Here is a 13,673-nt window from a genome sequence, read left to right as displayed (position 1 = left end):
AGATAATTTGAAGGTAATAGCACCAATATTGGTGTCTATGGGAAGAACATATTAAACGTAACAACGTAGTCTACTATAGCCACAAATTACTACAGTAGTGGAGTCTCTACAGAAAATATGCAAAGCCAAGATAGCTTTCTCACCAAGTATAGAATCTTTGGCCATAAATTACAATCAGAAACTGAGACAAAGCACAATCCCAACCCAGAAATCAGTGAGTCTTGCCCATTTAACAGTTATCGAGATACTTTGTACTCATGTGTTTGAAATATGAGGGAATTGAAGAAAGATATTTTCCCTCAAGTGATCAGACCTCGGGATGTAAAAGCATAACCATTTGAACAGTTAACCAATAAACCCGGGTTTACTGTTAACGGTTTTATGCAGGCTCCCACCCAGCTCTTGGGGAGCTGGTGGCCACCCCACGCTGTTGGCTCTGTTGTAGAGCCAAAAACATGGGGGCGGCAATGGGAGCCAGCTTAAAAGAGCTGTCACTCTGTGCTGCTGCCCTGATATACGGTTACATGTACCTGTAGCGCAGAATGGTAGCTGGCTCCTTGGGAGCAGGGTGGCATGCAGGAGCTAGTGTACACCAGGAGCCAGCTTAAAAGCTGGCTTCTGCTGCACAGCAACTACCAGGGAGCCAGCTGCTTCCCCCATGTTACAAGTTTGTGTAACCACTGAGATTTTCAGCAGTTACACAATTACCCACATTTTAACATCCCTAATCAGAACTGATGCAAGTCTTTTAAATAAAAAGCAGCAAGGAAAAACACAACTTTTTTACACAAGGGGTAAAAAAGAGAAATGGCATGTTGTTTGACAGCCAGTCACTGGATCAAAAAGAGGTGGAAATGACCAATGCAAACTCCCTATGAATCCCATTTGTGAGCCATTTGTGCCTGCCTTATGCTTCAGCGACACTTAAATAAGTTACTGTGCTAAAGAACATTGAGTTGACTGGATAGAACCAACTTGGTATGCGTTTATTAAAACTGACTGTTCTTTTTTCCTCTGAGTGTTCATGTGTGAAAGATAGGTAAATCAAGTATATTTCAGGTTATGGTAACAGAGTGTTTGGGGGGGTGGGGAGAAAGAATGTCAATTTTAAATTTGGTAACTTAAATTAACATACTTATTACAACAGTTATTTTTCTTGCACAATTTGCACCCCTGCTGGTAGTTTTCACCCTGGTTACTGGGAGCCAGTGATTCTAAACCCTTTCAGATTGTTGTACCCCTTTTGGGATTCTGATTTTGTGTCTCATAACCCAAATGTCACCTTCCTTAACTTGTTTTCTAAATCAGACAAAAAATACAACACAATATTTTCAGTAACTGGGTTTGGTTCTTTAAAGGATTTGAAACCACAGACAGAGGAATACTTCTTTTTAGGGTCAAAGATTATTTATTTTTTCTATTTACTTTATAATTAATTTTCCATTTAAATCAATTCACTATTTTTTATTTTTTTAAGACAATATAATATACAAAGAAAAAGTAGAAAAACAGTACAGTAAAAAAAACAAGAAATAATAACTTCTCCTATAGATATACCCTCCTGATTTACTTTTAAACAATTTATGGAGTTAACAATTATATAATACTCACGTTAAAAAAGATAGAAGCATTGCTTAGATTCAGGAGATATTCTTTTCTTTATGCTTTTCCTTTCTTTGGATTTTTCGTTGCAACTTACGACTGGTGTTCGTTCCCCTTTCGGAGCTTATATGCGGCAGCGAGATTCAGCGCCGGGGAGGGAGCCCTGGTTGATCAGACCTGGCTTTTTGGATTCGCAACCCGTCCGCTCTTGGTCTGTTTCAGCCAAGCTTATATACCTTGTTTTGGTGTTTTGGTACTCCTCCACTCGCCTGACAGTTGCTGATGTTAGTTTTTTGTTGTCTCATTCTGCCCTTACAAAAAACTTTCGTCTGCTCCATTTGGGGTAATCAGCACTTTGTTGCATACTGCTGTTTGAGTTACTTACTTCCCTAAAAGTGGGGTTATTGTTGGTCAACCAATCAAATTTTGTTTTTATTTTTATCTCCTGTATCTGACAATGCTGCCTTTCCTTTCCACTTACAATTAAACTGGTGCTCATTTGACATATTCTGGGTAGGTCTCAACACATCCCTTTCACAAATATTACTAAAAATAGTTTTTCTCATTTTCACTATAGTAAAATAAAATGATTGGATTATAAATACTGTACTTACCTTTTAGCAGATAGTGTATATAGAGCAGTATAAAACAAGTCACTGTATGAAATTTGTACCAACTTTGCTAGTGCTTTTTATGTACAGGAAACCCCCGACACATCACCGCCCGAGTTCCGACCTCCAACACTTACAACCATTTTTGTAAGTGCGGAAGGGGCTAAACCCCCCAACTTATGTCCTCGGCCCGCATTTACAATGGTGCATGGCACCTATCGTAAATGAGGGTTCAAGTTACAACGCCCCCAACTTGCAATGCTTCCCCAGTAACCAATCGTGTCGCAAGTCAGGGGCCGCCTGTAACCTGTTGTAAAACTAGGCAAATATCTAGATAAGTTGTATGCCTTAAAGACGTCACTGGGGTATCCCCAGGGATACATGTCTCCCCAGTTGAGAACCATTGCTGTAAGTGAATGGTTTGTGCTTACAATGTTCATTCCAAAATGCATAGGATCGTATTGTATTAAGCTATGGACTTGCAGGGGTCCTGAAGGATCCAAGAGATTTTATAAGAATTGGGAGTGTAGCATGGTATAAAATAAAGTGGAATAGTGCTACACAATATGATGTAATTAATTACAAAAAAAAAAAACACCACACGAAGTAGGATCCAAGATACTTGGAATTGTCTAGAAAAACTTTAAACAACAAATAGTCTTGCAGCACCTTAGAAACTAACAAAACATGTAGATGGTATCATGAGCTTTCGTGGGCACAACCATGGGGCAAAAGTGAGTTCTGCCCATGAAAGCTCATGATTCCATCTACATGTTTTGTTAATCTCTAAGGTGCTGTAAGACTATTAGTTTTTTAAGTTTTTCCAGTTACAGACTAACTCAGCTACCCCTCTGAAGCTTTTGAAATTGTCTGTAATACATAACTGCCAAGTTCTTTGAAACGCCACTATTTCTCTTTTTAGTAATTTGATTTCTCCATTTCAGTATGAAAACTGCCTCAGAAAATTCTATAAGCATCAGAATACTGAAGTATTGTTGTACTTGGCCCGAGCGCTCTTCAAATGTGGCAAATTACAGGAATGCAAACAGACTTTGCTGAAGGTAAAATGTGTATCTATGTAGCAGTTTTTAAATTATTTTTTTATTTAATGAACAGTGTTTCATATTATGGGGTTATTGTACATTTGTACATCTCTTTACTTCAAATCCAGACTCTCTTATTTGATAACCATCCATATGTCATTTGCTATATAAAAGATGTGCATTTCATTCACAGGCTAGACATGTAGCGCCCAGTGATACAGTCCTTATGTTTAACGTGGCTCTAGTGCTTCAGAGGTTAGCCACCTCTGTCCTAAAAGATGAAAAAAGTAACCTGAAGGAAGTACTAAATGCTGTGAAAGAACTGGAGTTAGCCCACAGGTAACAAATATGCAGTAAAAAAAATGCTTTCAACTTACAAATTGAATACTTTTTTACTAGTCCCTTTGCCAGCTGGCATCTCTAATTCTGTTCTCATTCATAGTTTCTAATCAATTGCCATTTAGTTTGGTCAGTCAGACCTGCTGAAGAAACGTCAGCCAGTCATATCAGCATGAGGGATTCTGATCTACTTCCACATAGTTTGTTCACCCAAACTGATGTTGCAGTCACTTGCTTTACATACATCAGCACGACTCTGAAATGTGAGGCAAAATTGCCTAGTAAATGTATCTTTTTCATACATTTGTTAAATCAGGGACTTACTTTGTGTGAGTCATTTTACCCTATTTTTCATTCATGCTCATAAATACCTTGCTCCTAGTATTGATCAAAACATTTCTTCCATGTAAAGGCTTCTAATTATTTTCCACACAAATTTAAATAAAAATCTTTTTCTTTAAGTGGAGTTGATGCCCCTATCTTGGGGAATTCAGACTTCCAACACACATTACTCTTGCTGCTGAATGTTTATTAGGATAAACTTGAGGGGGCAATATGAATTTTGTGTGTCAGATGATTTTTTTTTTTCTTCACCGTAGAAAGCAAGGTCAGTCTAGCAGAGAAAAGTTCTATAGCAAAACTCTTTCTTTGGTGAAACTTCAGAAGATCTAGAAAGATAAGTCTGTAAGGAACCTTCATGTCATGAAACCCTGCCCCCTATGCTAAGCCAGGGTCAAATAAACCTAGATAATTCCTTGCTTGCAGATTGAGACTTTACCTTTAAAGGGGTTCGGAATGTGGTAATGTGCCTTCCAGAAGCCAAAAATGTCTAAAGTCTGTGGATCTGTCCCCTTTCACCTGCGTTTCTGCCTCTTCTGAGGTCTGTCCTTTTGTCAAGAACATGTAAATTGGTCAGGACAGAATTTTAGCAGGAAAAAATTATGTATTCTCTATTTCCTCCCTTTCTCACTGCAGTTTTAGTGGTCATCACAATCTGAAGTAGAATAGATAAGTTTGAGTAGTTAACACCATACTTAGGAGCCAGTGGAGCAGGGTTTTAGACTCCCTTCTGTTGCTGTCATCAGCAAGGACTACGAATGGCAGGGTTGCAGGACTGAGTTAGGCAGGTGCAGCAGAAGCAGGGAAAGCTAAGGCTGTAAGGAGGTGTGGGGAGATGATTTTTCAAGGCTGTCTCCAAAAAAGCTCTCTGTTTCTGCGACTTCAGTTGCTTGCTGTGAGAGGATTACAGTACATAGGAACTACCTGACATATCTATGTCTAGAGATGAGACTTGTCTTCAATATAGAAGCAAATAGAGAATTTTTATTTGAACTTCTATTAATGGGAGTTCTAAAAATAAAAAATTAATTAACTATCAAGCCTTAGATCTTTTTAATATGTGGCTTAATAAAAGTGTCCACAGCAGCACTGTAAACATTTTAAACATTCCTGAATGCTGAATGTTTGTCCCTACACTGTACAAAGCCTATAAAATGTTTTATGAAGTTTTTTAATTAAAGGTGGGAAAAGGCAATAATTGTTGTCATCGTTTTAGGACATTTTATTTTAGAAAAGTATTAACATAGTAGCATTCTTCTGTACTAGAAGGCCCAAACATAGTAGAGCTATAAAAGTCAGCACACCACATCTGTAGTGCTGCAGAATTTTGAGGTGATATGTTCCCTTTTAATTTAGTTGGGTGTTTAAGTAAAGCAAAATAGGGAATATATAACCTTAAATGAAATACGAAATGTCCACTATTTCAGTACACTTTTGTTTTTCGTTTTCCATCCAGATACTTCAGTTATTTAAGTAAAGTAGGAGATAAAATGAGATTTGATTTGGCTCTTGCTGCTACTGAAGCCAGGTAAAAATTACTTTTTTATTATTATTAAAATAGAGTACTTTCTAGAACTAAACTCAGTAGTTTGTTATAATGGGAGAATAATGATAACTATAGAAAAGTCCCTGCGAGCATTTCCATTTGAATTTCATTTTTCCAGCAGCTGAGAGGCTAGAACTCTACAAGCCTGGAGTCTGCCCTCTAGTGGAATATATATTTCTAAGCTTAAGAAGTGTGAGCAAAATACTATGAAAATGAGTTGTAGGGGTTGTGGGAGCAGTTGTGTAAGTGTCAAATACTGTCCATTTAAAAAATAATTTGATTTTTTTTTTAGCAGACTGGAGCACAGCTAGCTAGCTTTCAGGGAGAAGTGAAGTTAAGTGCTATGGTAAAACCAGTTATTTGAAGATGTGGTAGGACTTCAGAATGAGTTCATGCAATAACTGTGCTTTGGAGGCAGCTTTTTGGTGGCTTTTACCAGTGCTTGAAGTTAAATAATATATACTATTTATGTATTTGCATTTGAGCCAATCTAGCTTAGGTGTGCAGTAAACAGATAACTCTTAAGGTGCATATTTAATGAAAAAGCTCTGCTTTATTCATTGCACATCTTACAAATTCAGGTTTTTCAAAGATTATCATGGACAGACCATAATACCAGTAGAAGTTCTTATAAGTATTCTAAAATTGTGGGCAGAAAAATATTTTTCTGCATTTGAGAAACTTTGTGAGCATATTAATAAAGGTAACTTCACAATGAACACTAGCTTACAAGGGGTTGAACTGAGAGCACTTACTTCATTGTTTCCATTGAGTGAGTGCTTAGACCCCAATTTTTAAAGGCATTTAGACAGGGCTGCACTTGGCACTGTGATGTTTGATTTTAAGAGCCTAAATCCCATTTTCAGAAGTGATTTTAGCATACTTGGGAGCCTAAATCCTATTGACAGTTGATGGAATTTAGGCTCTACTGTTCCTAAACCACTTTTGAATGAGATTTAGGGTTCTAAATCAACTTAAGAAAATCTGGGCTCTGCATATACAATCTTAACTTCACAATATATTTTTGGATGAGGTTTTACAGCTGTTTCAAATGCGTGATTTTTGTAGGGAATATTTGTGAAGCTGCACAAATGAGTTCAAACTCTTCGTTATGTTAAGGATTTTTTCTTACTGAAGTAGCTAATTTTTTTTTAAACAAGGTAGCTTTGAAAAGCATTCTGTGTGGAAACTGTTCAGGGTTAAATTTAAAAAAAAAGCTTACTAGAAAATCCATATCTCAAAAGATGAATGAATAAACTGATATGAAAGTTATACCACTATAATAGATTTTAAAAGGAAAAATAATCTGTCATGTGTAGAGTTAAACAATTACATTAAGTTACTTCAGATTGCTTGTATTTTGTTCAGTGGTATGGACAACTTTAGTATTGTGATATGTGCTTTTTTTATAACCATTTCTCCTTCTAGCATGTAGGATGTGACTAGAAACTTATTTTCTTTAATTGAAAACACTGAATGTTATAGGCAATGCTCTGATTTACTGAGTCAAGCTCAGTATCATGTGGCTCGTGCCCGCAAGCAAGATGAAGAAGAGAGAGAACTGCGTGCCAAGCAAGAGCAAGAAAAGGAGTTGCTCCGACAAAAACTGCTTAAAGAACAGGTTTGTATTCCCTGTAATAGTGTGTGTTTAAATGGGTATGCTTTCCACGATATCTGTGTTGATGCCTAGAATTTTTTCAGGGAGTAAATATTCAAGATGTTTTTAATATAAAAACTTAGAAGTTAAAATTAGGGATATTGAAAACAGGGTTCATTCAGGCCTTAGGGAAAGAAATATAAAAGTGGTGTTTGGGAGAACAGAATTAACCCCCCAGTATTAGTTATAGCATAGGCCCTCCATGGTTACTGTGTGATCTCTGAACTGGACTAAGGCTTCTCCATGTCTTCAGTGCATTGTCCTGGTAATGGTTAGTTTGTTCTGATTCTTTCAGGAGGAAAAACGCCTCCGAGAGAAAGAAGAGCAGAAGAAACTTCTGGAACAAAGAGCCCAATATGTGGAGAAGACCAAGAATATTTTGATGTTCACTGGAGAAGTAGAAGGATCAAAGGAGAAGAAACGTGGTGGCGGAAGGGTGGTTTTTTTCTCTCAGTTTTTCTATAATTTAGAGAAACTCTGTGACGAGTTAAGACAAGTATTTGTTGCGCTGCCTCAGCTCTGCTAAGGAACAAACCCAGACAAAGGGTGGGCTGGAGCAGGATTGCTTTTGGGGTTGTTTACTGGCACAGATTCTTAAGAGTAAGGTCACGCGCACACACACGCTGGCAGTCTGGAGGCAGGCTGCAAGTGCAATGTAGATTACTTCTCATTTTGCTGGTGTCTGGTATGCTGGCAAGGCATCAGCTTCCCGGATATTCGACCATGATGTTTCTTGGGAGATCCTTTCGGATCTGCAGGAGGCTTTTATTTTCTTTGGGACGGTCCCAGGTTTCTGCTGTGATGTTAGATTTTGTAGAGGAGAGAGAATGAGACACAAGGCGAGAGAGAGAGAGAGAGAGAGAGAGCGAGCTAGCTTCTGGCCACTTCTCAGTTAATTTATTCACTTGCAGGGTCTTTGTCGGCCTTAAAAGGTCACATCCTAAAATTGCCGCCTTGGTTGGATATTTCTCTTCACACCTTACACACATTCCACAAGTTACATACATATTCATAAGCAATATGGTTTCTAAGCAAAATGGAGCCTCATGGCCTTGGGTACAAGAATACAATATCTTGCATTGTACTACATGATAAAAAGCTTAATAAATTATAACTAAGAAAGCCAAGGTGAGGGAAGAAGGGAAGAGCAGAGGAATATGTCTGGTCAGCTAGACACCAGTGAAGAGAAGGGAGGGGGAGTTGTGTCTGACCGGTTATAGTATTAAGCCTGTCCTGATATTTAGTGAGGCTGAGCAGAGTGCTCATCGGTGAAATGCAGATACCTTTGGGGTGGAAAGTAGATTTAATATATTGCTGCAAGGGTACAGTACAGAAAATAAGTAATTTATCCAACAAATAGCAGCAAGTGGAATTATATGTTCTAATGTTCCAATTTCTTCAGATAATGGAACAGTTGGGGCATCAAAGAGAAAAGTCTTAAATTCTCCATATGTTGACTACTGGTTTTCAGATTCCACATAATCTGGTACAGTGTGGGCTTTTAATTTTTTGCAGCGTTCCAAAAAAGGAGGGGAATTTGATGAGTTTGTCAATGATGAGAGTGATGAAGATCTGCCTGTGTCCAGAAAGAAAAAGAGGAGGAAAGGCAGCGGTAGTGAACAAGATGGTGAAGAAGAGGATGGAGAAAGGAAGAAGAAAAAGCGGAGGAGGTAACTAAGGCTATGCCTAGACTACATCCCTCTTCTAGACAGCAGTTTCACTTTCGAAATACCCATTTTTGAAAGAATGCGTGGCTGCCATTATGCAATTGAAGCACAGGAATTCTTCGAGTGCTTGCTCATGTCCATTCTGATTAGGTATACGCACGCCGCATGCACGGATTCCGGAGCTTTTTCCCCTTAGCAGTATCCACAGGGCCAGCAGGGAGCCCACTGGAGTGGTGCCGGTACACCAGTGCGTATATCCCTGCTGGCCCCTCCACCTCCTCAGTTCCTTCTTACCTGATGGTAGCTGGAGCATGCTTTCAGGCTATTAGCCTATCTCTTAGCAGTTGTATTTTCTTTATCTGTTGTACTATAGTTAAATTTGTAATTTTATATAGTTAAGTAGCAGTTAAGTACTGTAAATAGTGTAATTCGTTAGATAGGGGAGCACAGCGGGACTCTCTCCATGACGGAAAGGCATGCCAGGGCCCCAGGGCTTTAAACCCTGTGCTTCCTGCTCTAAACCTATGCCCTGTGGAGATCCTTACTCCGACTGCCTGAAATGCCCGGGAGAAGCCCATCGAGCAGAAAGCTGCTCTATTTGTAAGAGCTTTAAGCCCCGGACCAAGAAAGAGAGGGACTCCCAGTTGAAACTCCTATTAATGGAGTCGGCACTGCAACCCCAGGGCAAGGAGCGCCCCCTACTCCATCCGCAGCACACCATCAGTGGCACCTGTGTCGGCCAAGCACCAGTCAGAGGCTGATAAGGCACCGAGGCATAGGTCACAGACCCTGGCGCCGAGAGGCTCCAAGGGCTCGAGGGGACACTCAACGGAGAGGAGTGCCCAGAAGGTGCACCCTAAGGAGGGGCACCTGTTTTCTAAGGCCTCAAAGAAGAGGCGCAGCCCAGACAAGGGCAGGAGCCCAGGACAACCCGCGGGGATAGAGGAGATCCGTCGTCCCTCCACCCCAGAAACTTTTGAGGCAGCCCGAGACCTCATTGAGATGGCCGCAGAGGAAGGAGAGGGCCCCCCAGCAGACTGACAGCTGGGCCGTGGGACTCTGGGCGAGGTGCAGGCCTCGGTCCAGCACCAGCAGCAATTCCCGGTGCCGGCAAGAGCACCAGGACGGACCCTGGCCCCCTATCCGGCAGCAGAGGCAATGGGAGCGAGTGCGCTTGCAGCACCGACGGCCCCGGTACCTGGGCACCCGACTGCCTATACAGCACTGGTGCAGGGGCCAGCACCACACCCAGGCCCGTGGGTGGTGCAGGGCCCTGCACTGTATTACGTGCCAGTTACAGATGCTCCACACAGCACAGACACTGCTGCCTCTCCCCGCACCGATCCCAGCTCACGCCCTGGGAGCACCGGTACCGCAACAGACTGCAGTGCAGCAGCAAATGGCGGCACCGGTTGATTATTTACTGACCTACCAAATGCATCTGGGCACGGTACCGCTGCTGCAAGTGCCTCCACTTATGCCCCCACAGGGGCAAGCCGTCGGCCATGGCAGCGCAGCAAAGGGTGCAAGCGTTGTCGGCTCCTCCCTTGTCAGCATCGGACTATTCGTTGGAGTCCGAGGCTGAATTGGTGACATCAGCCCGGTCATCGTACAAGTTCCGATCCCGTCCTAGGTCTCGTTCAACTGTTAGATCGGGTCACCGGGACTCAGCGGACCAGCAGCAGTGGCAGGGACAACCCCAGTGGCCATTCTGGATGCCCTGGGCTTACCACCAGGCCCAGGGGTCCCCTCCTACGGTGTCGGTGGCTGGGTCGTCCCGAAGGAGTAGCGCCCCATCAGCCATCCCATTAGGAGCCCCTCCACCTGAGGAGAGCACGTCCAAGGCAACAATGCCTAGGCCTCAAGTCATTGGCCAAGGGTAGGAGGCTATGACCCAGCCGGGCTCGGCCCAGATAGGCATTTCAGCCGGAGGGGAACCAGAGGCGCAGCTCGGTGAGGAAGAGGTAGTCCCTTTAAGAGAGTCCTCCTCGTCATCGCAGGATGAGGCTCTGGCGGACTCCGCAGCTCAGCCCCCTTCAATGGACGCAAGGGCGCACCAGGAGCTGCTCTGAAGGTTGGCGATTAACCTAGCGGTCCAGCACGAGGAGGACCACGAGGACCAAGATCCTATGGTGGACATTCTGATGGCAGCGAGCCCTAGGTGAGTGGCGCTCCCACTGAATAAAACGGTGGACAAGCTGTCAAAGACCCTGTGGCAGACACCGGCCTTCATTGCGCTGACCCAGAAAGGTGTGGAGAGGCGGTACTATGTACCTCATGCGGGGCACGAGCATCTTTTCAACCATCCAGCCCCGGGGTCGATAGTAGTGCAGGCGGTGGGGCAGAAGGAGCATCAAGGGCCTCTGGGCCCCACCCCAAAGGCAAAAGAGCCCAAGAAATTGGACCTGCTTGGCAGGAAGGCCTACGCCACGGGGGGTTTTCTGCTACGTATAGCTAAGCAGCAAGTGATGCTGGGGCATTATTGACCCGTGGGCGTCAATACAAAAATTTGGCAGCCAACTTCCCTCTGAATCCCAACAAGAGTTTGGAGCCATGACGGAGGAGGGCAAGGCAGTGGTGCGTACGTCCCTCCAGGCGGCTCTGGACTCAAGAGCGACACTGAAGTCGCTAGGGATACATACCCCGGCTCCCCAGAGGCGTTCCCTTCAGGCTAGAAGCTATCCCAGATCCTTTCAGCGAGGGCAAATCACTGATAGGGGCCACAACAATAGCCGCCCCGACCTCTTTAGAGGTAGGCATAGAGGTCCTCAGTCAGACTCTGAAAGAGGCGCAGGGCCGTCACCTGGCCACCAGACTAAGCCTTCATTTTGAAGGTATGCCAGAGAGCAGAGTACCAGTCGCACCTATCTATGCACCCTTTGGGGACCATCTTTCCGTTTTTTACCAGGAATGGGTAAAGATCACGTTGGACCGCTGGGTCCTAGACCTGGTAAAGCAGGGGTATACTATCCCCTTCCTTTCCTATCCTGCCCCCCACTTTCCCTCCCTGTCCTTTTTCAGGGACCTATTTCACAAGACACTTCACCAGCAGGAGGTGTCCGACCTGCTGGTACTAGGGGCTATAGAAAGAGTGCCCCCAGAGATGAGGGGAAAGGGTTTCTACTCCCGCTATTTCCTGGTACCCAAAGCGAAGGGGGGCATGCGTCCCATATTAGACCTACGAAACCTGAACGCCTTCATAAGAAAAGCAAAGTTCAGGATGGTGACGCTGGCTTGCATCATCCTATCGCTCCAAAAGGGGGACTGGTACGCTGCTCGCAATCTCAAAGATGTGTACTTCCCCATTTCGATTTTTCCGAGTCACAGAAAGTTCCTACGGTTCGTGGTGGGACAGGACCATTTCCAGTTTATGGTCCTCCCATTTGGGCTGTGTGCAGCCCCGAGAGTGTTTACCAAATGTATGACAGTGGTAGCCGCGTTTCTGCAGTGGCACAGGGTCCAAGTGTTTCCATACCTGGCTGATAAGGGGCATGTCTCGAGAACAGGTGCTAGATAATGTCACACGGGCGAGGGCATTGTTCGGGAGCCTCGGCCTACTCATAAATGACGCCAAATCCTCATTAGACCCCACGCAGGTGATAGACTTTGTGGGGGCCCATCTAGACTCGCGCACGGGAAAGGCATCTCTACCGAGGGACAGATTCCTTGCTATCTGCTCGTTGGTAGCAGAGCTACAGGAGTTTCCCACTACGACGGCAAGGACCTGTATGAGGCTCCTAGGCCACATGGCGGCATGTACTTATGTGGTCCAACACACCAGGCTGCGCATGCACCCATTGCAGGAGTGGCTCAAAGTAGCACGCAACCCTTTGAGGTCGCCATTGGATGCGGTGGTGACTATACCTCAGGAGATTCTATGCTCGCTAGACTGGTGGAAGGACAAGGGCATGGTGTGTGCAGGAGTCCGATTCACCAGAGCGTCCCCGTCGGTGCAACTGGTCACGGACACTTCAGACATGGGATGGGGAGCACACCTGGGCAGCCTTAGGACTCAAGGTACGTGGTTGCCAGGGGAAGTTCCCCTCCATATAAATATCAAGGAGCTGCGGGCGGTCAGGCTGGCCTGCAGGGCGTTCCTTCCCCACTTACAGAACAGAGTGGTGGCGGTGTTGACAGACAACACCACGGCCATGTATTATATCAACAAGCAGGGTGGGGCGCATTCCTCTCCCCTGTGCCGGGAAGCCCTAGAACTGTAGGAAATATGTGTAGCCCACGGCATTTGCCTAGAGGTGTCTCATCTCCCGCGGACCAGGTACGGGCTAGCAGACCGGCTCAGCCATTCAATTCAGGCACACGAGTGGGTGTTAAGGCGAGACATACTTCATGAAGTCTTCCACAGGTGGGGGTTTCCCTGTCTGGACCTGTTTGCGACACTGAGCAATGCCAAATGCCGGGAGTACTGTTCGTACATGGGTCACGGTCTGGGTTCACGGGGCGATGCACTGCAGATCAGGTGGCCCAGAGGTTTACTCTATGCCTTCCCCCCCCATTTCCCCTGATCCACGAGACACTCATCAGAGTGCAGAGGTTCAGGTTCCAGGTCATTCTGATAGTGCTGGTGTGGCCTCGCCAACACTGGTTCACCACCCTGTTGGATCTAACCGTGGAGGGACCACTCAGGCTACCTCTCGTGCCAGACTTAATCACGCAGACCTGCGAGGCCAGAGTAGCACTCCACTCGAGCCTGTCATCCCTGCACCTTGCGGCATGGTTCCTCAGTGGCTCTTGGTTACGGAGCAAGCCTGCTCCAGAGCAATCCAGGAGGTGCTGTTAGAAAGTAGGAAGCCGTCCACTAGAGCTCTTTACAAGACTAAATGGAAGAGGTTTACCTCGTGGCTAGGGGGC

At 44.5% G+C, this 13,673-nt stretch overlaps 1 protein-coding gene across 1 annotated transcript in view; it reads left to right on the top strand.

Annotated features, from left to right (window-relative positions):
- The window catches only part of CTR9 (CTR9 component of Paf1/RNA polymerase II complex), a 47,602-nt gene that overhangs the window by 26,870 nt on the left and 7,059 nt on the right, over nucleotides 1-13,673 (top strand). Inside the window, exons 17-22 of the mRNA XM_006128292.4 lie at nucleotides 3,158-3,274; nucleotides 3,450-3,595; nucleotides 5,391-5,462; nucleotides 6,966-7,101; nucleotides 7,433-7,573; nucleotides 8,653-8,807. Of these exons, the coding sequence (XP_006128354.1) occupies nucleotides 3,158-3,274; nucleotides 3,450-3,595; nucleotides 5,391-5,462; nucleotides 6,966-7,101; nucleotides 7,433-7,573; nucleotides 8,653-8,807 (767 nt within the window). The remainder of the gene's footprint in view (nucleotides 1-3,157; nucleotides 3,275-3,449; nucleotides 3,596-5,390; nucleotides 5,463-6,965; nucleotides 7,102-7,432; nucleotides 7,574-8,652; nucleotides 8,808-13,673) is intronic.

The sequence above is a fragment of the Pelodiscus sinensis genome, chromosome 5, assembly GCF_052426305.1.
Source record: "Pelodiscus sinensis isolate ZL-2025 chromosome 5, ASM5242630v1, whole genome shotgun sequence".
NCBI classification, from domain to species: domain Eukaryota; kingdom Metazoa; phylum Chordata; order Testudines; family Trionychidae; genus Pelodiscus; species Pelodiscus sinensis.
This window is presented reverse-complemented; position numbering and strand designations above follow the sequence as displayed.